At 44.2% G+C, this 26056-nt stretch overlaps 1 protein-coding gene across 3 annotated transcripts in view; it reads right to left on the bottom strand.

Annotated features, from left to right (window-relative positions):
* Positions 1-26056, bottom strand: part of SDCCAG8 (SHH signaling and ciliogenesis regulator SDCCAG8) — a 206577-nt gene that overhangs the window by 50800 nt on the left and 129721 nt on the right. For all 3 annotated transcript variants that reach the window (XM_036355092.1, XM_036355091.1, XM_036355093.1), the window contains one exon: positions 18944-19075. In XM_036355092.1, the coding sequence (XP_036210985.1) occupies positions 18944-19075 (132 nt within the window). Of the gene's footprint in view, positions 1-18943; positions 19076-26056 lie in introns of those variants that run through there.

Here is a 26056-nt window from a genome sequence, read left to right as displayed (position 1 = left end):
GAGAGAATCATGGATCGGCTGCCTCCTGCACACCCCACACTGGGGATGGAGCCCGCAACCTGGGCGTGTGCCCTGACCGGGAATCTAACTGTGACCTCTAGGTTCACAGGTTGATGCTCAACCACTGGGCCACACTGGCTGGGCAAGGAAGCTCAGTTATTTAATAATTTCACCTCCAAGCCCGCTTGCCAAGTAGGCTTTGATCTTGGCCTTCAACGTCAGCCCTCGTCAGGCCTCGTTGCCCCGTTTTAGCAAGAAGCTGCGGAGTTCTGAGAGAATCCGCCACCTCAGGTGTCAGATCAACCTGGACACGTGGTCAGGCCCCTTTGCCTTCCCCATCCCGGGGGCACAAGTCACCTTGGCCTGATGCCTCCTCTTGGTAGTTTTCTACCTACTGTTCTCCCCCATCCTGCTCCTTGGCTCTGAACCCCCTTTTCCACGCTGCATTTGGAATGAACCCTGTTCTCTACTGAGGTGTGCTTCCCCTTGTTGCAATAGCTCCTGAATAAAATCCGTTTTTACCGTTTTAACGCCTGTCAGGCCCGGGTCTCTCTCTCTCTTTTTTTAAAATGTATTTCTATTGATTTCAGAGAGGAAGGGAGAGATAGAAACATCAGTGATGAGAGAGAGAATCATTGATTGGCTGCTTCCTGCACGCCCCCTACTGGGGATCCAGCCTGCAACCCAGGGAGGTGCCCTTGACCGGAATCGAACCCAGGACCCTTCAGCCTGCAGGCCGATGCTCTATCCACTGAGCCACACCAGCTAGAGCTTGGGTTTCTCTCTGATACCTTGGAGAGGCATCAGAGAAAATATTTGCTCCTTTGAGGAACAAGATTCCTATTAGCACCCATAGCAAATGAGATCTATTACACTCTGCGAGAGTCAAAACCATATTAGCCACTCAAAACACGCCCCCTCTTTCCTTACTCAGACTTCAAATGTACCTTCTCACACCCACCCTACAGGTGCAATGACATCCGCTGGGAGCAGGACAAGGCGCAATGCCTTGTGGGTGGATGCATCACCTCCCAGCGCCAAGGAAGCCACGGGTGCAGGAGGCCCCTCCGCCCGATGAGCAGGTGGGAGCCTGGGAAGGGGACACTGACTTCTAGCCCCACTGCAGGCGGCTCCCAGGGGTTCCGCATGGCCTCCGGTCGCCAAGGGAAGACAATACCAACAGCCCGCCTCGCACAGCATGCATGGGAAAAAGTATCTAGTGCATGTTTTAAAGGTCACTGCATATAGAACAGCTAGATAGTTGAAGCAAAATACCATATTCATCAGTGAAATAGAGAAGTTTAGCAGCCTTCATCTGTTCTCATTTTAAATTTACCCCAGTATGTAAATGAGGGGATTTAAAAAAGCACCAGGCAAGATTCTCAGCTAGGTGCGAAGAAAAGCACAACCAAGAGGCAAATTTGTGACTTGAAGTGTAAGAATTTGCCAAATGGGCTGTGCTTACATTTTACTAGTGATCTGAGTTTCTGCAAAGCCAATAGAAAGATCCCAATTATCGTTAAATACCCAGAGCAGAAATTTGCTGCTAAACTGCTGTGCAGGATCGGTCTCGGGTTGGCTTTTATAAACATCTGATTTTATGGGCTGAAATCATCACAGGAATACCACACACAAAGCTGAACTTTAAACACACAGTCCCAGTCACAGACAGAGTCTGAAGGAAAGAAAGCAAATACAATTTGGATTAGAGACTGAATTATCAGATTTAAAATATATATATATATATATATATATATATATATATATATATATATATATATATATATATATATATATATACACACACACATACATATACATATTGCTATAGTGGAGAGAATTGATTTAGCCAGGATCAGCAGCTATTCTAGCAACTTAACATTTGAAAATCCGATTGATGGCAAATGAGATGCCTGATCATCCTCAACAGCACTCTCCTCCATCAGCACATTCGCCTCCCCCAGACACGCCCAGAGGAGGGTTTGTGATTCACACTCTCTTGCTCTCCCTGGGCCAATGTTACACTGAGACATCGGCCTGCTATTTGAACAACACCCTGTCTGGTTTCCACGGGACAAACTACCTTTGGAAACAAAATGAACCCCATTAAATGAAGCCAAAGGGAAAGTCAGATTCCAGAGCGTCTCACAGTCTAACCCAGGGTGGGCAAACTTTTTGACTCGAGGGCCACAATGGGTTCTTAAACTGGACCGGAGGGCCGGAACAAAAGCATGGATGGAGTGTTTGTGTGAACTAATATAAATTCAAAGTAAACATCATTACATAAAAGGGTACGGTCTTTTTTTTCAATAGTTTTATTCATTTCAAATGGGCCGGATCCGGCCCACGGGCCGTAGTTTGCCCACGGCTGGTCTAACCCAAGAGACGGGATACCTGGCCTTTTAGGTGGTGCTGAGCCTGCTGACCCGGTCTGGGGGCCCCGCCGGCTGAGGGGAGTGTCTTTCAGAGTCCGAGATGGCCTAGGTTGCCACAGAGCCCAGCCCAAGAGGAAAGGAGACAGATGTGCACTCTGGCACCAAACTGAACTCTGCCTCAAGTCAAGTTTTTCTCACAAGACTGAGTATAAACCCGGTCTTAGAGTGCTTTTGAGCACTTCCTGCTTCCTCAAGCAACACCATGCTATGTAATCTACTATGAAAAACGGGAATCCTATATAATAAAGAGCTAATATGCTAATTAGACCGAACAGCAGAACAACCGTCCGGACAACATTCCAGACCAGACGAAGCCAGGGCCGAGAGGGCTGAGCCCCTTGCATGAATTTTGTGCATCAGGCCTCTAGTAATAAAATAAATGTCTTGTCCACTTCCTAACACCTGACCATTCAAAATGTCCCTCTTTTTGAGGGACTTGTATGTTCCAGGCACTGTTCTGGGCAGTAAGAGATTGGTGATGCACAAGACAGACAAGGAACACAACCACACAGGGCAAGTATAGAGAAGTGTGGACCAGGGATCCCTCTATGTTTTGAGCGTCCGGTAAAGAGAAGACCTAGCACCTTGCCCGGCAGAAGGGAGGCACTCAGCAACGATGAAGTTTTGTATACGTTTCCTGGAGCTTCACAGCCCATCTGTGGATTTCGGTTTAAGAGTCTTGTTGCAGAGGAAAGAGAGAAGTGGTTTCTGACTCGGATGAACCAATCAGAAGAAGATGGGTCTGAGAGGAGGAGGGACGCATGCTAACAATGGATCATCATAATGCAATGGCATACGTGCTGGGCAAGAGAAATCAAAAGGGCCCAATGGGCCCGGCCAGCGTGGCTCAGTGACTGAGCTCCAACCTATGAACCTGGAGGTCATGGTTCGATTCCCGGTCAGGGCACATGCCCGGGTTGTGGGCTCGATCCTCAGTGTGGGGCGTGCAGGAGGCAGCCGATCAATGCTTCTCTCTCATTATTGATGTTTCTATCTCTCTCTCTCTCCCTCTCCCTCTCCCTTCCTCTCTGAAATAAAAAAATATATATATTTAAAAAACAAAAAAGGGCCAAATGGAAAAGCAGAGGGAGGGATCTCACCTGCTCGGAAGGGCTCAGCAGGGAAGGTTCCCACAAGACATGAGGCAGAACCTGAGCTGCGCCTGTACTTTTCCTTTTTTAACTTTCCTGTTTGCATTTCCTTTTACAAAAGGATCACAGGACATCTGCTTGGTGCAGAAAACTTCGGAATTATTAGAAAATGTGAAGGGAACACATCAATATCCTCACTGCCTGGAGACAGCTTGCGTATTGCATGCCTGTGCGTGTCCTGGTGCCTGTGCATGTGTGTGTGCATGCACACGTGAGTTTATAACAAGATGGGAAAAAATTATTCACTCTGTGGTTGAAAGAAATCATTTGATAATTTGAGAAGTATAATTCCAGAGGGGCATGCTGAAATCCTGTGGTCCTTAGATGGACCTCCATGGCAGTTTCTCAAACCCTGGGTCGTGAATCACTAATGGGACATAAAATAGAAAATACGGACGGTACAGTCCATAGGAAAGTCCTGTTTTATTAAACTCGTGTATGTGCGCGCGCACGCGTGCGCGTGTGTTTGTGTGTGTGTGTGTGTGTGTGTGTGTGTGTACAAGGCTGCAACATCAAATTACTTTTTACTTGAGATCCAGGCTAGTTTGAGTGGATGTGTATCTGAGGCAAGAGCTGGGGCAGAGTTGGGTTGTTCCACATACGAGGGCGAGGAGCCTGTGGTCCCCAGGACATGGGGAAGGAAGAAGTTCAAAGTGATGGGGAGAGGAGAAGCAGGAGAGAGGAAAATGTTCCAGAGTGAAACGGGGCCTACGGAGAACTCTGAAGGCGAGAGCGAAGTATCAATGGAGACTGTCATGTTATTCCTGAGGGATGTGCGGGCCAATGGCCTCCACCTTTCTTCTTACACGATCCTCATAAAGCCCATGCTGATCAGCAGGGCTTTTGTGTGTATGACATCTTTCTTTTTTAAATTTTTTTATTTTATTGATTTTTTACAGAGAGGAAGGGAGAGGGACAGAGAGTTAGAAATATCGATGAGAGAGAAACATCGATCAGCTGCCTCCTGCACACCCCCCACTGGGGATGTGCCCACAACCAACGTACATGCCCTTGACTGGAATCGAACCTGGGACCCTTCAGTCCGCAGGCTGATGCTCTATCCACTGAGTCAAACCGGTGAGGGCGTTTATGACATCTTTCAAAGAGCTCAAGGACAGGCTGGCTTCGGGGACAATCTGAGTCCACATGTGTGGATACAAAGCTAGAGTGTGAAGAAGATATGATATCTGAGATACATACCTTTATCTGTGCCCATAACTGTATCTATATCTATATCTAGCTTCTCTATGCCTATCTTTTTTCCCCCCAAAACATGGAATCATTTAATATATACTACTTTTACCCTTTTTCTCCTTGGAGATATATTTTAAACATTTGTCATGTTAATAAACACTTTCCTTACAAGTAATTTTATTGGAATTCTATTGTATGGGATTTTAGAATTCTATTGTAGGGAATGTATATAGTCTGTTTATGTAATGGCTCTCCTGGTGTTAGACATTTTGACCATATAATATTTTGACTTATTTTCAATATTCTTAGAAATAATCCTGCTGGAAGTCATAGTCAGTAGGACTGGCCAAGAGGAGTACCATTACACTTAGTACAACCTATTGAATTATCTATTTAGGTGTCCGTGCTGTAAGGGAGGCTCTTCACCTAGCACCAAGGGTAGTGCTAGGTGTATGGTGCGTGTCCTGCAAGGGGGGGGTGGTGAGCTGGGAGGTAAGGGGGGCTATTCATTAGCAAAGTTTAGGAGTTGATGAGTCAGATTCAATTTCTCTTCTGATGCAATTCTTGACACTATTTCTTGGGATTTAAAATACTTAGAGTAAAAACGATTCAACTCATGTAGAAGGTCATAGAAATAAATAATATATACATTTGAAAAAAAATGTGGTCTTGCTTGAGGGAAAAATTAACCAGAATGAAGCTATGACTGGCATGTGTCATTTTAAACTCATCGGCTTTTAAGGCATTCTGCAGGTTCATTCCCAGAGATATCAAAAAGTGTCGCTGGGATTTAGGTCAAAGAAACAGGCACCAACAGTAAGAGGGAAAACGTGACTTGATGCTCCCTTTTCGTCACTTCTCATGCTGCAGCCATCACTAGCCGATTTGACCTCCTAAACAGTTCTCCAATCCACCCCCTCCTCTTCATCTCTACTTCAAGCGCTCATCATTTCTGATCTAGTGTCCCTGTCTGGCTCCCGTAAAATTCATCCTGCATGCCGCCACGAGAGCAAGCTATTTGACATGCAAATCTGCTCTGATGCCCTGTTTAAAGTCCTTCACTGGCTCCCCGTCCCACAGGGCGAGCATCTCCACTGCATCCCTGCTCCCCTCTCCACTCCACCAACACCGACCTGCTCGTAGTGCCTGCACCACCTAAGTCCACTCCTCTCCCCAGAGCTTTCTCCAGTCTCTCTGCCCAGCGTGCAGCCTGGCACAGCCTCGAAAGTCAAGTTCTGGCACCCTTTATCCTGGATGTTCCCGGGCATCTCCCAGGATGCACTTGTGCCGCTCCTCAGGGATGCTGTGTGGTCACATGTGCGCCACAAAGTCGTTACCACGTGGGCCTGGCGAGGCTGGCGTGAGGGCTCTGCACCCCTCTCTCCATAAACAAGAAAGAACCCGTGGAGATCAGTGACCGTTTATTTTTATCTAGCTCCATGGCCCGCGGTTCTAATCATGGAATAGGGATTCAGTCACTTTTGCCTGTTTGCTTTTTGTTTTGAATGGACCAAACTATACTGTAACTTAAAAAGGTTGGAAAGTAGCTTCATAAAGTCAGTCATCCAAATTGCAATGATTTGGTAGAGAGCACGGAGCACACATATGGAATCAGCATATAATACTAGTATTAGTCCTAACCATTAGCTTGCAGCTTTTAAATTAAAACAGTTTCATTTCCTAGAGAATGATTCATTAACGGTTTTGTATGTCAGGGACTTCAGAAATGAGAACACATGGCTCACGTTGAAGACTTCACAGATTAACGAGAGAGAAGGAGAAATAGGAAACGCAACTCTAACACGGTGTTTCCATGTGGCCAAGCTGTAGCACCTCCGGACAGGGGCTCAGAAATGATGACTGTGAAGTGGAAGAATCACACTTTGAACAAGAATTGAGCATCTCTCCCAAGGGCTGTCCTGCCCGACCACGTAAAGGAAGAGAAGTGTTTACTGCCTCAGTTTTACGTTACCTCCTTTATCTGTGATACCAAGTCATTAGCATTCTGTAAAATGTCAAATGTAGCTCTTAGAAAATTTGCAACTTAACTATCTTTCTTTCATACATCAGCCCACTGGGGAAAGCAAAAGCTTGGAAACTACAGAACTCATTCCAAATCCATAACTCATTCCAAATGACTACCATAAAATTTGTACAAAGTCGTTTATGTAACTGCTAACAACCTTAACAAGCAGAGCCATGAAACATGACCCACAGATCTTGCAAAATAAGGATCAACTAATAACACAGTAAGTCGTTCAGTGGCCTAAACACAGGGAGCAGCCATTCTAGTTTTAATGAGATCAAAGCATCTATAATAAAAGCGCAATATGCTAATTAGACTGGATGTCCTTCCGACGTCCTTCTGACAACCTTCTGGACAAAGCCAGGGCTGCAAGGGAAGCCCGGGTCCCGGGTGCCGGAGGGAAGCTGGTGCCGGCAGCCAGGGGAAGGAAGGCCTACTCTTGCATGAATTTCGTGCATCGGGCCTCTAGTATTTTACAGTTGTGAGGAATATTTATTGAGTGCTTGCTGAATGTAAATCATCATACAATAAAGCTTTAGATTTATATTATTTAATGACAGTAATTAGACCCACAAGTATTGAGTGGGGTTTTTCCCAAAGTGAAGATAGAGATGAGAGGTTGAAAATATTGTTTTAATGTATTTTTATTGGTTTAAGAGAGGAAATGAGAGGAAGAGAGAGATAGAAACATCAATGATGAGAGACAATGATTGATCCACTGCCTCCTGCAGTCCCCGCACTGGGGATTGAGCCTGCAACCTGGGCATGTGCCCTTGACTGGAATCGAACCCGGGATTGTTCAGTCTGCAGGCTGACACTCTAGCCACTGAGCCAAACCAGCTAGGGCTGTAAGATATTTTTAAAAAGTTTAATACACATATCAACCTGTTTTGGTCTCGTTATTTTTTCCCTTCTACAGTTTTGAGAGACTGGACAAGATGAGCTAGGAGATTAAAAAAAAAAAAAGGTTGTGTGTTCATTAACTAAGTGCCTGGCCCAGTGTTACGAGCTGGAGAGACAGAGATGAGCACGATGTGTTTCCTGGGCTTAAGGAGTTCATGCTCTAAGGAGTCAGACTTGCCAGGGATGCTGCTGCGGCGCTTGATCAAAGAGGTGTTTGAACAAAGCGGTCTGTGGAGAGCGGAGTTAAGAAAGGCTTCGCTGACGACGTGAGAGCTGACCTGGTCCTGAGATGTGAGGGCTCAAGACAGAGAAGGGACAGGCATCCAGGCTGCTGGAAGCACAGCAAGAGCGTCTGGACTGAATTCTCCAAGGCGAGTCCTGCACATCTTTTCAATCCCTGAGCCCAGGACAGGTCCTACCACAGCTGACACGCATAGACATCTGAATAGCGTTATGTATAAACAATGACCAAAGCAATCAATAAATTGATGAACGCCAGTCTTCTTTCTCTATATATTCAGAAATGATTCTAGATCTCAGAAAAAGGAAGACCATGATGACAACAAAAAATCCCTTTGGACCCCAGCCTGTGTGGCTCAGTGGTTGAACCAAGAGGTCCATTGGGTTCGATTCCCGGTCAGGGCACATGCCCAGGTTGCGGGCTCGATCCCCAGTGGGGGGCGTGCAGGAGGCAGCCGATTGGTGTGTCTCATTCATGTTTCCATCTCTCTATCCCACTCCCTTCCTCTCTCTCTAAAATCAATAAAAACATATTTTTTTTTAAAAAAAATCTATTAAAAAGTCCTCTTGGCGAGCCCATGAACCGAGGAAAATAGCCAGCAAGGTGGTAAAAGTGGCAGCCTCGTCCAGGACCTGTTCCTCTTTCAGCCATTCCTCAGCACAGCCTCAGTGGCCTGGACCAGTCATACCCCACGTCCCACCCGTGGGTAACAGGCTCGCAGTGTTGGCGTGCGGTGTGTGCAGCAGCGACAACCACGGGCAGCCCTTCCTGCCTAGGAGTTAGAAAGCAGGGACTCGGAATCACGCCGCACGCTACAGCAGAAAGGAAATGATGCAAGATAAACCCCGGGGCTGAGGGGAGGAAAGATGAAGACAGAACGAGGGAGAGCCATTCGGGTCCCCAGGAAGTGACATGGGTCACGTCCACACCGAGTGCGGTGATACCTCCAGAGACACCCTGCCCACCGTTTGTAGCCTTCACACCACATCCTCATTCCCTTGTCTGTAAAGTTTTAAACATTTACACATATTTTTTCTTTTATTAATATTTTCATGAAAGGCAACTGAAACATTACGATTGATAATTTCTAAGACTTCCCAAGGCTTTTACTATACAGATGAGCATTCTGACTGTCCAAAGAGTAGATAGTTTATATGAGTGGTTGGCAAACTGCGGCTCGCGAGCCACATGCGGCTCTTTGGCCCCTTGAGTGTGGCTCTTCCACAAAATACCACGTGCGGGCGCGCACGTACAGTGCGAAGTTGACTTAAAACTTTAAGTAAAGTTTATTAAGTTAATTTTAGGGAATGTTGTGGAGTGAAAGAAGATGTAGTGTCGAGGATTGAGAAAGGCATGTTGAGATGGTTTGGACATACAGAGAGGATGAACGAAAGGAGACAGACGAAACAAGTCTACAAGACGAGTGTGGATGGGAGAGTTGGAAGGGGTCGACCTCAGTGAACGTACCTCAATCAGATTGAGGACGTTTTTAGCAAAGGCCAGCTTAGGAGGACCCTCATTAAGTTAATAACAATGCACCTACCTATATCGTTTAAGTTTAAAAAATTTGGCTCCCAAAAGAAATTTCAATCGTTGTACTGTTGATATTTGGCTCTGTTGACTAATGAGTTTGCTGACCACTGGTTTATACAATCTGTCCCCAGACTAAGACATCCTCTTCTCAAAGGCCATTTGTCGGGCTGATTGCCCACGTAACACATATGGGGAACTGCTGCCGCCCTCTGGGCCAGAGCGAAGGCGGCCATGGAGGGAAGAGGTGGTAACGCTGCCTGTGGTGTGGGTGAGGCAGCTGTGTGCTATAATCGTCATCTTGATAAACACTATGACCCACTTAAGGAAAGCGGAATGGATGCCTAGACCAAAACATAAAATAAATAAAAGGAAGAGTGGAAGGACTCCATTCTCCCAATTTAGGGAGAGGATAGTTGTTCATTACTTACTGATTTGTTCATTCCTTGTTTAGGAAGGAGACTTCATGCATCCATGTACCCTTAAAAGAGCAAGGGATGGGTTTTTTTTTTTAATTTTTTTATTGATTTCAAAGAGGAAAGGAGAGAGAGAGAGAGAGACAGACAAAGAGAGAGAGAGAGAGAGAGAGAGAGAGAGAGAGAGAGAGAGAGATCAATGATGAGAGAAAATCGTTGATTGGCGGCCTCCTGCACGCCCCCTACTGGGGATCGAGTCCCAAATCCAGGAATAGAACTGTGACCTCCTTGTTCATAGGAGGATGCTCAATCACCAAGCCATGATGGCCAGGCAAGGAATGGGTTTTTAATCCAAGAGTTCACCTAAACCCATTTTGAAACCATTGCCTTTTCAGCAGCATTTTTCCTAAGAAAGCCATCCTTCCAGGACTTTAAGCAAGGAGCAGATCAACTCCCTAAAGAAAGCAGGCTGAAGCCCTGAACATCCCTGAATGCATAGCAGGTCACCCGAAAACCTGACCATGAAGGGCGACCTGCTAGGCTGAGCAGCAGCCACTGCTTCTGCTGGCATAAGAATGCTCCACGGGCCCAGCTCGGAGGCGGGAGGCTGGTCTTCCTCCCAGGGGAAGAGAAAGCAACAAGGAACAAAGACCTTCCCTTCTGGTATGAAAGAAAAATTGTGCATGGAGAATGCAATGCTGAGCTGGCCGGCGTGGCTCAGTGGCTGAGCGTCGACCTATGAACCAGGAGGTCACGGTTTGATTCCAAGTCAGGGCACATGCCCAGTTGCAGGCTTGATCCACAGTGGGAGGCGTGCAGGAGGCAGCCGATCAATGGTTCTCTCTCATCATTGATGTTTCTCTCTCTCTTTCCCTCTCCTTTCCTTTCTGATATAAGTAAAGAATATACACATATATATTTTTAGAAAATGCAATGCAGATTCTTCTTATAAAACTGGTTAGGATGCTGTCCATCTCCATCTGTCTGACTCTAGTACTTCCTTGCAAGGCCCAGCAGAAGCTGTCGGACAGACAGCACTTGCCCTGGTCTCCGCATGAGCCAACGCTTCCTTTTCTGCTACGTGGATGAATGACGCCCAGGGCACACTCAGTACTATGGCCACTGATGGCCACTCCCCAGGCCGACGGGGCCCAGCTGCTCCCACCCCGTCCACTTCCCAAGGTCGCTGGTGTTTCTTCCCAACCTGTTTTCGCTGCTTACATCAGCATAGTTAATTTTTAGTGAACTCAGAGATGTGGCTGTTAAAAAAAGAGTCTGCTGAGTCTATGAAAAGCATAGAATCGTTTAGAGTTAACAAAGCTGAGTGTCTTAGAGGGCCGCCCAATGAGGTGTGCAGGCAGGGCTGCGGGGGCTCGGGGAAGGGGTCAGGGAATGTGACTTCTCATGGAGGCTGCCCAGCGTCTGTGTCCCCGGCTGGTCCAGAGAAACCAGAGGTGGGTGCATCAGCAGAGGCGATTCTGGTGGGGTTTCTGGGGAAAACGAAGTGCACCCCAAACCAGGGGATCCATACACAAAGGAAATGTCTTGGCCCAACACATACATCAGACAGGCCTTGGTAGGGTTTCCCCACCTTTCCATTAACCGTCCAACTTCTGGTCTCAAGCTTGTGGGGTAAGACGGTTTCCACTGAACACCTAATTATGTGTCTGCACTTAAGACTTTCCTCCTGATCATTAGTCCGGGGCCGCCTCCCTGTTCTGGAAACATCTACATGATGGAGGACGTGCATAGGAAACACCAGACACAGTCAGGAAATGGATTCTGGCCGCTGCCTGAACTGTGTGCGGTCTTGCAGTCACGTCTCTTTGGGCCTCAGTTTCCTCAATTATAAAGTGTCTGTGTGGGGGCGAGAACAGAGGGTACGGGGTAGATGCTAAGAAGGAGTTGGACTATATAACCTTCGGGCCTCTTCTGATTCTTTAAAATACCACTCTAGGCAATTCAGCTCATATAAGATGTACAGGGCTCCATAAAATAATTATTAATTATTATTTGGAATACAAATCATAAATATTTGGGAAAATATAAATTCATTGTTAAGAATAAGTAACTTTTCTTGAGAAAACATTTATTTAGAGATGTTAAGCACAAAGAAGAGAATATATATATATATATATAAAATTATTCAAATAAGATTTGAGTTACCAACATAAAGTTGATATTTTTATAATTTCAGAATGAGAAAAAAGTCTCCAAGATGCTAAAGCTCAATTGTTTATACTTTCTTGAATAAAAAACTATTCTTGCCGAAACCGGTTTGGCTCAGTGGATAGAGCGTCGGCCTGCGGACTGAAAGGTCCCAGGTTCGATTCCGGTCAAGGGCATGTACCTGGGTTGCGGGCACATCCCCAGTGGGAGATGTACAGGAGGCAGCTGATCGATATTTCTCTCTCATCGATGTTTCTAACTCTCTATCTCTCTCCCTTCTTCTCTGTAAAAAATCAATAAAATATATTTTAAAAAAAACACAACTATTCTTATTACTTTACAATTCCAAAGTAGATTACAAAGCTGTAGTTCTGGGAATATTAAGCAATATAAAACTGTTTGAATACTTTCCAGTATTAATTTTGCAAATGTAAACCTACAAACAATTACTGACTGGAGAAGAACTATTCAAAGTCACAGGTGCCACCTTCCTTAAAACCTTTAGTTCCGCTACAGAGCTAAAATGAAAAATTAAGCTCCAGACTCAACTTTAGTCACAACTGCATTTTTTTAGCAGCAACAAGGCTTGACAAAAATACGTGTCTCTAGATAAAAAGAAAATTACTGAAGGGCACTGCCTAACATGCTGTTTTGATATTTCTTTCATTCTAATTATGAGAATGGTGCCCGAATTACTCTTTGTGCCACAGAAATTAAACAAAGATAAGAGATTTAGGTCTAAGCACATATCACCTTTTAAAACAACTATTTGCCACTTGTGAGTGGGAAAAGTTAGCAGCGTAATATTCAGTTTATACCCTGCCTTGAGTCGGTATCAACTTCCAGTTTTCTTCTCTGATTCAGCTATTCCAAGAGTCTGAAAATATTTCATTAAAAATTCATGTGTTATCCACACAAATGGCAAATATCGAAAAATTAGAATATAAATAAAAAATAATAAAAATAGTAAGTGCACTAACACGGAAGCGGAAGGAAGACAGGAGGGGAGGCGCGATGTGAGAGGGAGAGATTGAAACACCCGCTTTCTATTCCGGACCGTGTACAGCAGCAGACCCAGCAAGCGGAAGCCAAATATATTCTCCGGTTCGGACAGGACTCGTTTGCTGTCCTGGCATTACTCTGACTATATCCTGCCTAGTGATATTTCCTGACGGACAATGCCAGCCTCACCAGAGCTTCCACGGGAGAGCTGTGGGTCCTGGAGTCGGCCTGCCTTGGGGGCCCACTGGCTAGGGGTGGGAAGCTTTCCCAGGGCACAGAGGCACGCAACCATGGCAACCTCATCCCCCCATGCATCCTTCCCCAACACCATTCCCTTATTTAAAAATACATTTTTATTGATTTCAGAGAGGAAGGGAGAGGGAGAGAGAGAAACAGCAATGATGAGAGAGAATCATTGATTAGCTGCCGCCTGCAGGCCCCACACTGGGGATCGAGCCCACAACCCAGGCATGTGCCCTGACCAGGAATCGAACCCTGACCTCCTGGTTCCTAGGCCCAAGCTCAACCACTGAGCCACTCTGGCCCGGCCCCAAACCCCTTTGAATGAATTAGCCCCTGGTCTAATTCACAAGTTAAAGGCCGGCTTAATGCCCACTTCACTAACTCAACCAACCTGCTTCCTCATTGTTCTTTTCATAAGAGTCAGTCCATGTCCTACAGCAAGCTAGTATCTATCTTATTCCACCGCAACCCTTGCCATGTCAGTGTCACTGAGAAAAACTCACTTGCCTTGTTACACGCAGCCACACGCAGCCACAGACACACACGTGTCCCCACATCAGAATGAAACACAAGAGGGTCCCCTACACACAGGGACTGCGGGAACTATTTTGGAAATATGAAAGATCTGTTTGTGCAGCCTATGAAAACATCCCTCTGCCTCAGAACGAGGGTCCCTCTTCATTGCTCACTGATTGTTCCTATAGAATTTAAATTGTACATGAAATTGTAATTAGGCCTTGTTTAATGTAAATTGATTGTCTCCATTATTAGGAAATGAATTTGAATTTTAATGGACTCTGCTGCTGGAGATGCGCCAACTAAATCAGCACAGACTCTAACGGCTCTAACTGCTGGAGGTGCTCAGCCCACCCTCTCTACGAAGCAGGGAGGCCGTGTGGCTCACAATCGACCCTAACGTGGTCCAGGTGGTTAGCAAGCTCTTCTTCGTGCAGAAGAAATCAGCCATTAACTTTCAACATTGGACGATTCTGTGATGGTGAGGCTGTAATTTGGTTTTTCTCTCTAAAAAAAAACAACAGTAAGATCCACATACCAACAGCAAGGACTTTGTGGCGTTTTATGAAATGTTCTTGCTGCAGCTGAGGTTATCTGTGAAAATCAGGGATTGCCCCCGAAGGAGGGACCGACATAAAAGCCAGCAGCAGCGGGTCAGGGGCACGAGGTCACACTGAGTGACACTGCGGGACGGCCTCCCGGGAACGGGCTGCAGTCACACCCAGCAGCACGCCACGCCCTTACTGCCTGACCCACCTCCTTTATTTTATTTTTAAAAATATATATTTTTATTGATTTCAGAGATGAAGGGAGAGGGGGAGAGAGACAGAACCATCAATGATGAGAGATAATCATGGACCGGCTGCCTCCTGCACGCCCCACACTGGGGATCGAGCCCGCAACCCCGGCAAGTGCCCTGACCGGGAATCGAACTGTGACCTCCTGGTTCATAGGTCGACGCTCAACCACTGAGCCTCGCCGGCCGGACCTGACCGCTCTCCTTTATAAAAACCCAGGATCTATGAAGTCAAGCTGGTCTCCATACTTCCCAGCGCAGCCAGCACAGACCTCAGCTGCTCTGCTCTCCAGATGGCTGCAACGTTTTCATAGTTAAATGACAGCCAGTGGCGCAGGAGGGACGGACGCACATCTGCCCAACTCCGCCAGCCTCCCCAGATCTGATTCTCAAACCCTCGGCCCAAGACATACTCTGGGTGCCAGAAATTCTGTTTCTTTGTGATGGGGTGGGGCCACAACATTAGTAACAAAGAAACAGAATTTCCGGAGGATGAGGCCCAGAAATTGGGATTTTAAAAAGATTCCCAGGTGATCCTAAGGTGCAGCCGAGGTTGAGAACCACGGCTCTACACCTTCCTTCCTCTCTCTCTAAAAATCAATGGAAAGAATACCCTCAAGTGGGGATTAACAACAAAACTTTGCATATCATGGGAAAGAGTGGCTCAAAAGCCACTTAATGCTGCTTTTCTACATTTCTGCAAAATGGTAAGTGGTTCTGCCCCTGTACACACACACACACACACACACACACACACACACACTACACTTCATGGGTAACAGCCATTTGCAAAATTAATTAATTTCTAGAAAAAACGCTCAGAAAATATCACTCTATTTCATAAAGATATTATCCCAAACCAAACATTCCCTTTCATCAGTTAAGTTCCCATCACCAACAGTCTGCATGCTACACCTATGGAAAACAATTCATGAAATTGCTTTTCCTCTATAATATGCACTTGCCCCAAACGGAGGGAGAGACTTTCAGCACAGGCTGCTCTTTTCAAGTACTTTCTGAAAATAGTGAACAGTCTTAATCCTCCCCAGTCTGAAATGTCAAATGAGATAAAAATCAACCATCTATTTCCTATTTTAACATTTGTTTCCGGGGAATAAAATTCCTATTAGAAAAATACTACCGATTTATTAAAGATCATTCTGAGGTTAGTTTATAGAAGACCAATTTTAAACTCACTATTAGTTACCTTTCAATCAGCAGCTCCATGTCTTCAGTCAATAGTTTTTATGTGAACAATTTAGATAATAATTAACAGAAGAAAGAAAAAGCGATGTGACGCTGTATAAGTGACAGAACAGCCAGACTGCTGGGGGTTGTGACAGAGAACTTGACCACATGAGTCCACGTGAGCCCGCTCAGCGGTCTTCACTGGCTCGAGGGCTCGTTGCCTCTGCATACACTGTGGGGCTCACACGGATCTATATTCTACGGGGAAATACACGAACCGATGCTCACTCTACAATATAACTAGTAGGACATTTATACAACAGAGTACTAGGCAGCTGTAAAAAAGAGGGACCTCTTTCCCTTTGGGACAGCATGGATGGACCTGGAGACTATCATGCTAAGTGAGATAAGCCAATCTGAGAAAGACAAATATCACATGATCTCACTTCTTTGTAGAATCTAATAAATAAAATGAATTGACCAACAAAATAAGACCTGAAGCATGGAGGCATGGAACAGACTGACATACCTTGATGTGGGGTTGGGGGGATGAGAAGAGATAAACCAAAGAACTTATCTATATATATATAAAAGCCTAATATGCAAATTGACTGAAAAGCTGGTAGAACAACCGGTCGTTATGACGTGCACTGACTACCAAGGGGCAGAGGCTCAATGCAGGAGCCGCCCCAGCCTGCAGGCCCAGGCCAGCCAAGTTGGGTGCAGCGGGGGCCCCCCTATCGCCCCACCAGTCACCCCACAGATCAGCCCTGATTGCCAGCCAGGCCTAGGGACCCTACCCATGCATGAATTTCGTGCACCGGGCCTCTTGTATACTTGTATGCATAGCCCATGGACACGGGCAATATGGTGAAGACCTGGGAGTGTGATAGGGGCTAGGAGGAGGGGATTAAGGGGGGAATGGAAGATATCTGTAATACTATCAACAATAAAAATGTTTAAAAAATAAAAATAAAACATAAATAGAAAATAATGCCACTGCTATCCTTAACATGAATTTTCTGGATGGCCTCTTGTAGACACCAGGAGCTCCAAACCAGTTGTTGAAAAATGTCGTTTTCCTGACTTTACAACTTTAATGACCTCGGCAACCAGAATTTACTACATTCACATCCACTCTGACTTAACACAAAAAATTATCTGCTCCCAAATGCCCCTCCCAGTACACCCTCCCGCCACCGCTTGGCTGGTCTGTCTGCCTTGCTTTTTCCACTTTCCCTTTCACATCTCGTAAAATAGAGGTTGAAATCTGCTATGTCAGTTTTTCTACTCACACTTACTTTTCAGTCCACTCTGATATGGTTTCTGCACTGAATCTTCTACTAAAAATATTTTTGTAAATGTAACCAGTGATGTCCATTCATTAAGCCCAATGATGGTTGATATTTTAGACTGTGGGCCAATAGGTCATAGTCTCTGACTCCACTGCTCCACCCTGACAGTGTCGTGTGGAAACAGCCACAGACATGTAAGTGACGAGCATGTGTAGGTTCCTGAGCCACACAAGGAGGCTGTGGCTGGGGCACAGTGCCCATCCTGCTATCGAAGGCTAGTGATCCCTACGCTGTTGCTGACAGATTCATTTCAGCTGTTATTTTCTCATTCAAACTTTTCCTGGTCAAGACAAATCTCCTTCTAAAATGCGCTTGCACCGCAAAGTACATTTCTCTCTCATAGAACTGATCCTTACTGCAATTGATTAGATATTTATAAAATTATTCATCAACATTCATCTGCCCCGTAAGGCTGGAAGCTCTTCCAGTTTCCCGATTAGACTGGGAACGGTATTTACTTTGCTGTTATGTTCCCAGCAGGTGGTGCAGAACATGACACATAATAGCAATCAATAAATATTTGTCGAGTGAATGACTGATGAATTTGCTATCTGGCCCTCAGCTGGCAACCTGATCTTTCTGAGCCTGCCTTCTCCATCTGCAAACGGCAGAGATACCAACAGCTACGTTCCAGCTTTGCTTCAAGGTAAGACAATAGTGTGAGTGCATTTGGGGACTTGAAAGCAAAATACAAATGTAATGGTTGGCCCTCTTGCTGGGAATGGTTTTTGTTGATATAAAGGTTGTAAAAACCAAGTCAAAATCAAAACGAAGACAACTGTGTGGACAGAGACCACGTGTGGCTCCCAAGGCCCAAAATATTTTACTCTCTGGTCCTGGCAGAAACACTCCCCACCCTCACCCCCCGGAAGGCTGACTGCTGTTGTCACGTGTGCAGTGTGGACGCCAGCACCCATGGAGACTTGTTTACTGTGTGGTGCAAAACACTGGAATTCATCCTTACACAGAAATTATAGATGATACATCTACAGGAAGTAAGGGGCTGTGTTTATCATAAAAATACTGCACAGAAAAGGAAAGGAGTTTGGAGTCAAAAGATGAAGATCAAGTTGGAACCCTACACTTAATCGGCCGCCTTGAGCAAATTCATCAGTCTCTCTGAGCTTGCACTTCTTCATCTGGAAAAAGAGTCCATGTCATGATGCTGTCGAGTAGATGGCTAGTATGAGCCACGTGCTTTCTATACGTTACATTTGATCTTTATGTTCAACTGCAAAGTGGGTATTATTAGCCCCAATACAGATGAAGAAACCGATGCTGAGAGAGGGTAAGGAACCTGCTCACAGTAACACCACTGAGGAGAACCAGACGGTCTGGAGTCCAGTCCTGACTCTAGCAACACTCTCAGTACCACCTCTGCTTAGATATTTGACCTTCTTAGGGCTGCTGCATGATTCATCTTACAAAAAGCCTACAGAACCTAATTTCTGGAGGAGAACTTTTGAAATTCCTCCACGTCACATTACCAAAATACACTTTAAAGGTGACGGTTTTCCTACGGTGCTCTGTATTACAGCTACCCCCATGTCTCTAGAAAACAGTTAAGAGCAGGTGTGCTCTCATCTTAACTGTTCTCTGTGTATTTTAAGAATAGCCTAAGCAGAGAAAGCATAAATACATAAACGTATGGGGTTTGGAGCACATCCCTTAAGTAGCCGAGTAATCATGGATTCTATTTATTGCACAGCAATTCCTAGTCTGTTTATGAACCAAACAGGTTTATAGGGCGCGTCAGGTGACTGTTAAAGCTTTCTTACCTTTGCTTCATGATCTCATGGAGTCTCCCGTGCTGGACGCACTGCTCCTCCAACTCATCGTTTCTTTCCTGTAACTTTTTCAGCTTGCCGTATGCGTACCTCTTCTCTTGACTGAGCTGAGCTATGGCAGATCTAGAGAAGTGAGAGCACAAAAATAAGAAATGTTGGAGGTTCTTACTGCTAGAGCTTGTTTTGATTGTATAACCTTCACATTGTCTGAAACTCCATATTTAAACATAACAGTGAAAATAAAAAGTTATGTAAAGTAACATATATCAGAAATTGTGAGCTATCTGGAAGAGGGGTCTACATGGCAGAGACTCGAGCAGCAGACAGAGTAAGTAGCAACTTACTCTAACAGAGATGGCTTCTCCAACCAGACAACAATGATAATGATCAAATCCCTTTTTAAAAAGGCCATCATTCATTTACCGAATAGTTACCGAGTTGTCTATTTTAGGCCAGCACAGGCTGTTAATGGAGCAACCCCACATATAATTTCTATAATAGAGAGTAGTTTCTTTTAAGTACCCAGCTCATTTAATGGCACACGATTAAAATCATATAGTTTCAAAAGGCATAATAATGACAACTGGCAGTCCTCTGCCCCTGGACTCCCTACCCAGCTGAGCAGCGACAAATACTTTCAAAAATTTTAAAGCTATTTCTTCTGGTATTTATCTTTGTATTTCTTAATTTGCTTACATCAATACCTCATATTTCATCAATTAAGAATTTATACTGATCCATTATGGTAGAGGAAGATCAAACTCTTTTAATATGCCCTCTACTCCCATCTCCACCTTGTCAATGTCATTATTAGCATTTTAACTTGTGGTTAAATCGTTATCAGTATTTATGTTATAAAGACTACTTACATATTGATCCTTGCTGTCTAAGTGGTATATCATGATTACACTAGAGGCGCAGCGCACGAAATTGCACAAGACCCAGAGTCCCTCCTGCCACCGCCGTGGGACCCATCAATGCACCTCATGGTGACCGGTCGTTTGGTCGTTCCTGCGTTAGGGCCACTGGCCTTTTATATATTAGATTTGCATTTGTGTACATTTATTTTGCCCAAACGAGTGGGCTTCAGTGTAAGAGCAACTGAGTGGCAAGCTATCTCTTCCTGTGGGAGGTTCCCAATAGCAGTATCTGTACTCCTTCCCGCTGTGGCCTTTCTGTTTCTCAAGAGAAGTTGCCTCCAGATTCCTGCCTCCTGTGTATAACCCGACTGTCAGTGGCCGAGGAGCTGGGTGGAAATAGAGGGCGGGGATCTCACCTTTCTGAATGCAGGCTTTCTCCTAGTCCCTCCATTCTAACGTCAGCGCCCCTATTTTACCCAGAGCCTGCTGGTTGACTCTCTTCAGAGATGATGCCTCTAGTTCTCCAGGTGAAGGGGGACAGTCACCTGGCTTCATGGGTGCGGGTGAAACTGTCCATTTTGGTTTCAGTCCCTGTGCCACGCCTGCCTTCCAAGGTTGTCTGGAATCCCGAGAGCAGGCAGCTTGCTTCAGGAGACACTTGAGATCACCTTCCTCTACTTTGCTACATCAGGAACCACGCCTTTCTGTCTTCACGCATTTCATTTGGGACTGTAGATGTCTACTCGGTGATGGCTGATGTCCCTCAGGAAATACATTCCCTATTCAGTGTCTTCGATGACTAGCGCAAATCTCAAAATTCGAAGATCAGAAAGATGGCTGTCCAAGAAAAATCGTATCCTTGTCCTCCTTTTAATTTAACATGGTTCCCACAACCACCATCTCTTGCTGGTTAGAACAGACAGTTTAAAACCCTTGCATATTAAATTATGAGTTAACGACTGGCTTCTTTCTTGAAGTTTAAGTAAGACTAGAGGTAAAATTATTTCCCTCCAAAGAAAGGATTCTTCACTGCTCTTGCTGGTGAAGAAAAGCTTTAACGTTGCTAAAGGAATTCCTCCCGAGGACGGGGCTGCTTCCCAGGGGTGATGCCATCTCTCACCTTTCGCTCACCTCCGACCTCAATTTGTTTTCATCTTGGTTCACCTGTCACGTCGAAGGGAACTTGCCCTGATTACTACCTAGCGGTTCTCAATATGTCAGCACGTTTTCTGAAGCTACCTCTCGCCTTTATGCATGCATTAGCCTATAATTTATTCCTCAAGGCTGTGCTCTAGGCCTCATCTTCCTTACTAGATTATACATGAGGGCATGGATTACCTCATTTTCAGGCTCAGATCAAACACTCAACCTCCGTTTGCTTCTCCTAATAAGAATTTACTGATATTTGAAATAGCCCAAATGAGTTAATGACTTACATTTCTCCTTTCAAAATCACATACAATATAAGAATTAGGGGCAGTTTTCTAAGAAATCGTTAATTTTGTTTTCTTCCAAGACTAGTACCTCCTATCACAATATGCACTATGCACTAACATAAAATTCTGAAAGGACAAAAAAAAATCTATAAACCAAATTAGGAAAAAATGCAGAAGAATAATATCTAATTTTAGGTACTTTTCCAGAAAAAAAGTCACCTTTTTAAAAGGAAAATCACAATGGAAACATAGATTTTATAATATAAAAATATAAAACTTTTTCACAAGAAATCATAATGTTCATGGTAGCATTGCTCCATGGAGCAACCTTGCTCAGCAATGCAACATCTGGAAACCGAAACCAGAAATTTGTCAACGGAAGACTGATTACATCACTTACACAAAGGCATATCAAGATGCTATTCTGACAATGTGGCTATCTACTGGTGTTATTTATTGACCTGAAAATATGACGTTGAGCCCTGGCCGGTGGGACTCAGTTGGCTGAGCGTCCTCCCATGCACCGAGAGGTCGCCGGATTGCCTCCCAGTCAGGGCACGTGCCCAGGGTTGCAGGCTTGATCTCCAGTGGTGGGTGTATAGGAGGCAGCTGATCAATGTTTCTCTCTCTCTTCCTCTCCCTTCTATGTCTCTCGAAAATCAATAAAACCATATTAAAAATATGATGCTGATAAGACAGGAATTCCACTTTATAATTAAAAAATACTTTGACATGTGTACCACATATGAATATAGATTATCTCTAACTCTTAGTGTCAGGATTGGGAATTACATTTTGTTTCTTTCCCCAGATTTTTTGAATTTTTACAATGGACATGTATTTAAAACAAAAAAATAAAGTCACTTTGTTTTTTTTGAAATTTTTAAAAAGGAACTGGAAACACACAAAATGAAACAAAGTAAGATTAGAGATGTTATTTAATAAAGTGCTATCCCACTCTCCATCATATCCCAATTTAATAAAAAATACAAGTGACTTGAAAAATAGTCACAGAAGAAGAAACAAATGGCCAATAGACATTTATAACGTATTCAATTTTGCTATTATTCAGAGAAATTCATAATAAAACTAGATTATAGTCAAATATTGATTGCATGCCTACTCTATGCCAAATAGGGAAATCCATCCTTTATATTAATGGTCTCGATTAATCCTACAATGTTAGTGTTTATTTCCTTTTCTTGGAGAGGTAAACATGAGTTTAATGATTTGCCTAAAGTCACTCCGATGGCAATCAGCCACGCTCAGGCACAAACACGGTCTCTCTACAGGGGTTGTTCTACCCACTGTGCAAAATTGCCTCTCACTTTTTTTATTTAGTCTCTCACTTCTCTCACTGATACGTGTGCATCTATACCATGAGCAGAATTTATTTAGTACTTGAACACAGTAACACACATTAATAGTCTTACGGGGGTTCATCGTCCTTGGACCAAAACCATCCCCATTTAGGCATCTCCACTAACGGAATCATCAAAAATTCAGATTTATGTACAAGATTATCATTCTATTATTCATAACAGTTAAAAACTGGAAACATCTTAAATGTCTTGTGCATACAAACGATTCAATTAAAATTATATTTCCAAAGCATTTAGTGATCTAGAAAAATGTTCATGAGGCAATATTAAGTGAAAAAGCAGAATATAAAACTATATTTACAGTATAAGCTCATTCACAATATAAATGTAGGCTACATACACATTTCCATGCACATCGAAAATTAACAATAGTTAGCTGGGTGGTAATGTCCCAGAAAATGTTTTCTTTAATTCATCTTTGTATCTGTATCTAAATGCCCTATATTGAGAATGCTTTACTCGTAGAGTCACAAAAATATAAATGTCATTAGTAACGTACATATGACTATTGGGTATTTTATTGCTACAATATTTTTTTCTGCTTTGCATATTTTGGGGGCTTTTTTTCTTTATTTGTAATGATAATTTGCCTACCAACTTCCAATGTTCAAAAAGAATTTGATAAATGTACATGGACACGATCTTTTATCTGCCTTGAGCCAGTGGTATATTGAATGAAAGAATAGTTTGCAAAGTTGAAAGAGTAAACTTACAAGTTTCTGGGTTAGTCTGAGATTACATCTGTGGCAGGACGATTCTAGTGTCATACAGAAGGATAATTGACTCTAACCCATTTTCATAGAAAATGTAGGTAAATTCTGGCTTTACAGAAGCATGAACTTTCCCCTGCGTTTTTATATACCAGCAACAGTGTGTAATTGCACTGGCATGAAATATAATATTTTACTGTCATTAGGATTACAGCGATAATTGCTTTTTAAGAGAAAACATGACCCCTAATTTTTTATTCTTCTAGATTCTCATTTGACTTTTGGTAACGATTAGCAGAGTCTGACACCAGTCTCCTCTTACAGAATATAATTTTTGTAGCATCTAAACATGCAGAAAAAAACTAGTTCAGCTGGGTGTGTGTTCTTTACTTCAATTAAACTCACACAGTTGGATACCTACTGTTGCCAAAACAGTAATATAATTTATACATTATAGTCCACACACTAAAACTACACTAAAAGTCATTTAACAATATTTATAACACCATAAAGTACAGTGTTAAAATATATGAACTGCAATATGTACCAAAATTATAAAATTTGTTTCTCATCATCAGTGATTAAAACCGGGCTCATTGCTCTAGCCTCAATACCCACAACCCTGGTGACAGATTAGAATTCAAATCTTAATGATCAATTTACAATTAACAAGATAGAAGTGAAACAAATTAAACCAACCATTATATATAACGAGGCCCAATGGACTCCCATTGTTCCTCTTAATTACAAAACGCAGATCACAAATCCACCATGGGCAGGGTTAGCCATCAATCCACCAGCCGAACAACCCAGAGAGCGACAAGGATGGGAAGAAAGAACAGAAGCAAAACCATGTCGCCCGGTTCTGCGCTCCACGTCCTGTTCTTTCCAGCGTGGGAGTGTTGAGAGGCCAAAGCCCAGCACGTGCCCAGGACCAGCCCAGCCTCTCTGGGTGTCCCCGGCCCGTTAGGCCACACTGCACCCCAAACATTTCACGGCTGATTCATTCATCCATCCACGTGCCGGGGAGAGGGAACCCTTCTTACACTTTGACAAAGAAAAACCGCAGCAGCACGAAGGTATTTAAATAGCTCCACTTCCCACGTTCAAGAACTACCCTGCAACTGCAGGGAGCTGTCAGAGCCTGGGGAATGAAGAGGGAGGGGAGCTGAGTGCATGTGAGCTTCAGGGATCATCAGCCAGAATGTCTGCCTGGGGGCCACGGGAAGAAAACGGGTGAACTCTCTGGTCTGGCGGTCAAACACAAGCAAGACAAAACGCACCGGGGGGGCCCCTCATTTTTAGTTTTTAAAGGGGACGTGCCAGTCACAGGCCCTGGGCTAGGGGCACCACAGCTGCAGCGTGGAATGTGCACAAGGCTAATCACAGGGCTTCAGAGAACAGAAGCAACACGCACCGCTATTGGGGAGAAACACACACACCAGACACACATACATGCACACACACACGCATGCACACACGCACGCATGCACATGGGGACCGCTTCTGAACGCCTCCCCAGGAGGCTGGGGTGGAGAGGTGGAGTGCGCAGGCATGGCTAGCCCCAGCTGTCACTTTCCCAGTCATTCTGCACGGGCCCCAATCAAATGGCTAGATCTGTGAGTAAAGAGAAAGCTTATTTTAAATGGAATGAACCCATGGGTTTAGTGTGGGATTTTGGATAATGTGAAACTCTTAGAGAAATGCCACTAAGACAAGGGGGAGCAGTAAAAATGTGCTTTCAATTGTTGACAGATACAAAATAAGATACACCTACTTTCAGGAAAACTTTTACTGTAGAAATCAGAAGCAAGCCTGGATTAAATGTTGAAATAGTCATTTTGGAGACTGAGTTCCGGAATGACAGCACTCCAAGATCTCCTCACTCAGAGTTCAGGGGAAATGACTAATCCCCGAAGTTTACGGTGTGGGAGGGCTTCCTGACGGTTTAATAAGTTTATAATTTTTATTCAAAAAGAAACACTCTGAGCTCTTCAAGTGTTATAGGTGGTTTCAAAGCAGAAAGCTGTATCAAAACGGGATGTTACATTTTGCATGAATTTTGAAAATCTCATAGTCTTTACATAAAGTCAGGGGGAATGAGGCTGAATTGAAAAGTTTACGGGTAAACAAACAAAAAACTCTAAAATTACAATTTACCCTGTGGATTATATTCTTGGGAGACACATAAGATACTTCTTTTATAAAGTTGAGAAGCTGTTTAAAGTTTTAACACTAGTAAGGAACAAACCCTGGCCGGTTTGGCTCAGTGGATACAGCGTCGGCCTGTGGACTGGAGGGTCCCAGGTTCGATTCCAGTCAAGGGCACATGCCCGGGTTGCGGGCTCGATCCCCAGTTGGGGGCATGCAGGAGGCAGCCCATCCATGATTCTCTCTCATCATTGGTATTTCTATCTCTCTCTCCCTTCCTCTCTGAAATCAATAGAAATATATTTAAAAACAATAATAATAATAATAATAAGGAACAATTTATTGAGTGTTTGCTGTTTGCAGGCCTTAGCTTGGGATCAACTTGCGAAGTTACAGGCGGTGCTGCTTTAATTCTTCAGATTTACAAAACAAGGCATTGGCCAGGGCAAGACCCGAATCACTACCAAACCAAATCTGATCTTCCTTTGCCTTTACTACAAAGGTTTTCCTTGTAATAATGACTTTATGTCACTCAGGAAATAGCCCTCAGACCCCAGCAAAACCA

This window comes from Myotis myotis, unplaced genomic scaffold (assembly GCF_014108235.1).
Source record: "Myotis myotis isolate mMyoMyo1 unplaced genomic scaffold, mMyoMyo1.p scaffold_m19_p_21, whole genome shotgun sequence".
Classification (NCBI taxonomy): domain Eukaryota; kingdom Metazoa; phylum Chordata; class Mammalia; order Chiroptera; family Vespertilionidae; genus Myotis; species Myotis myotis.
The sequence above is the reverse complement of the archived record's forward strand: the minus strand, read 5'-3'. Positions and strand labels throughout refer to the sequence as shown.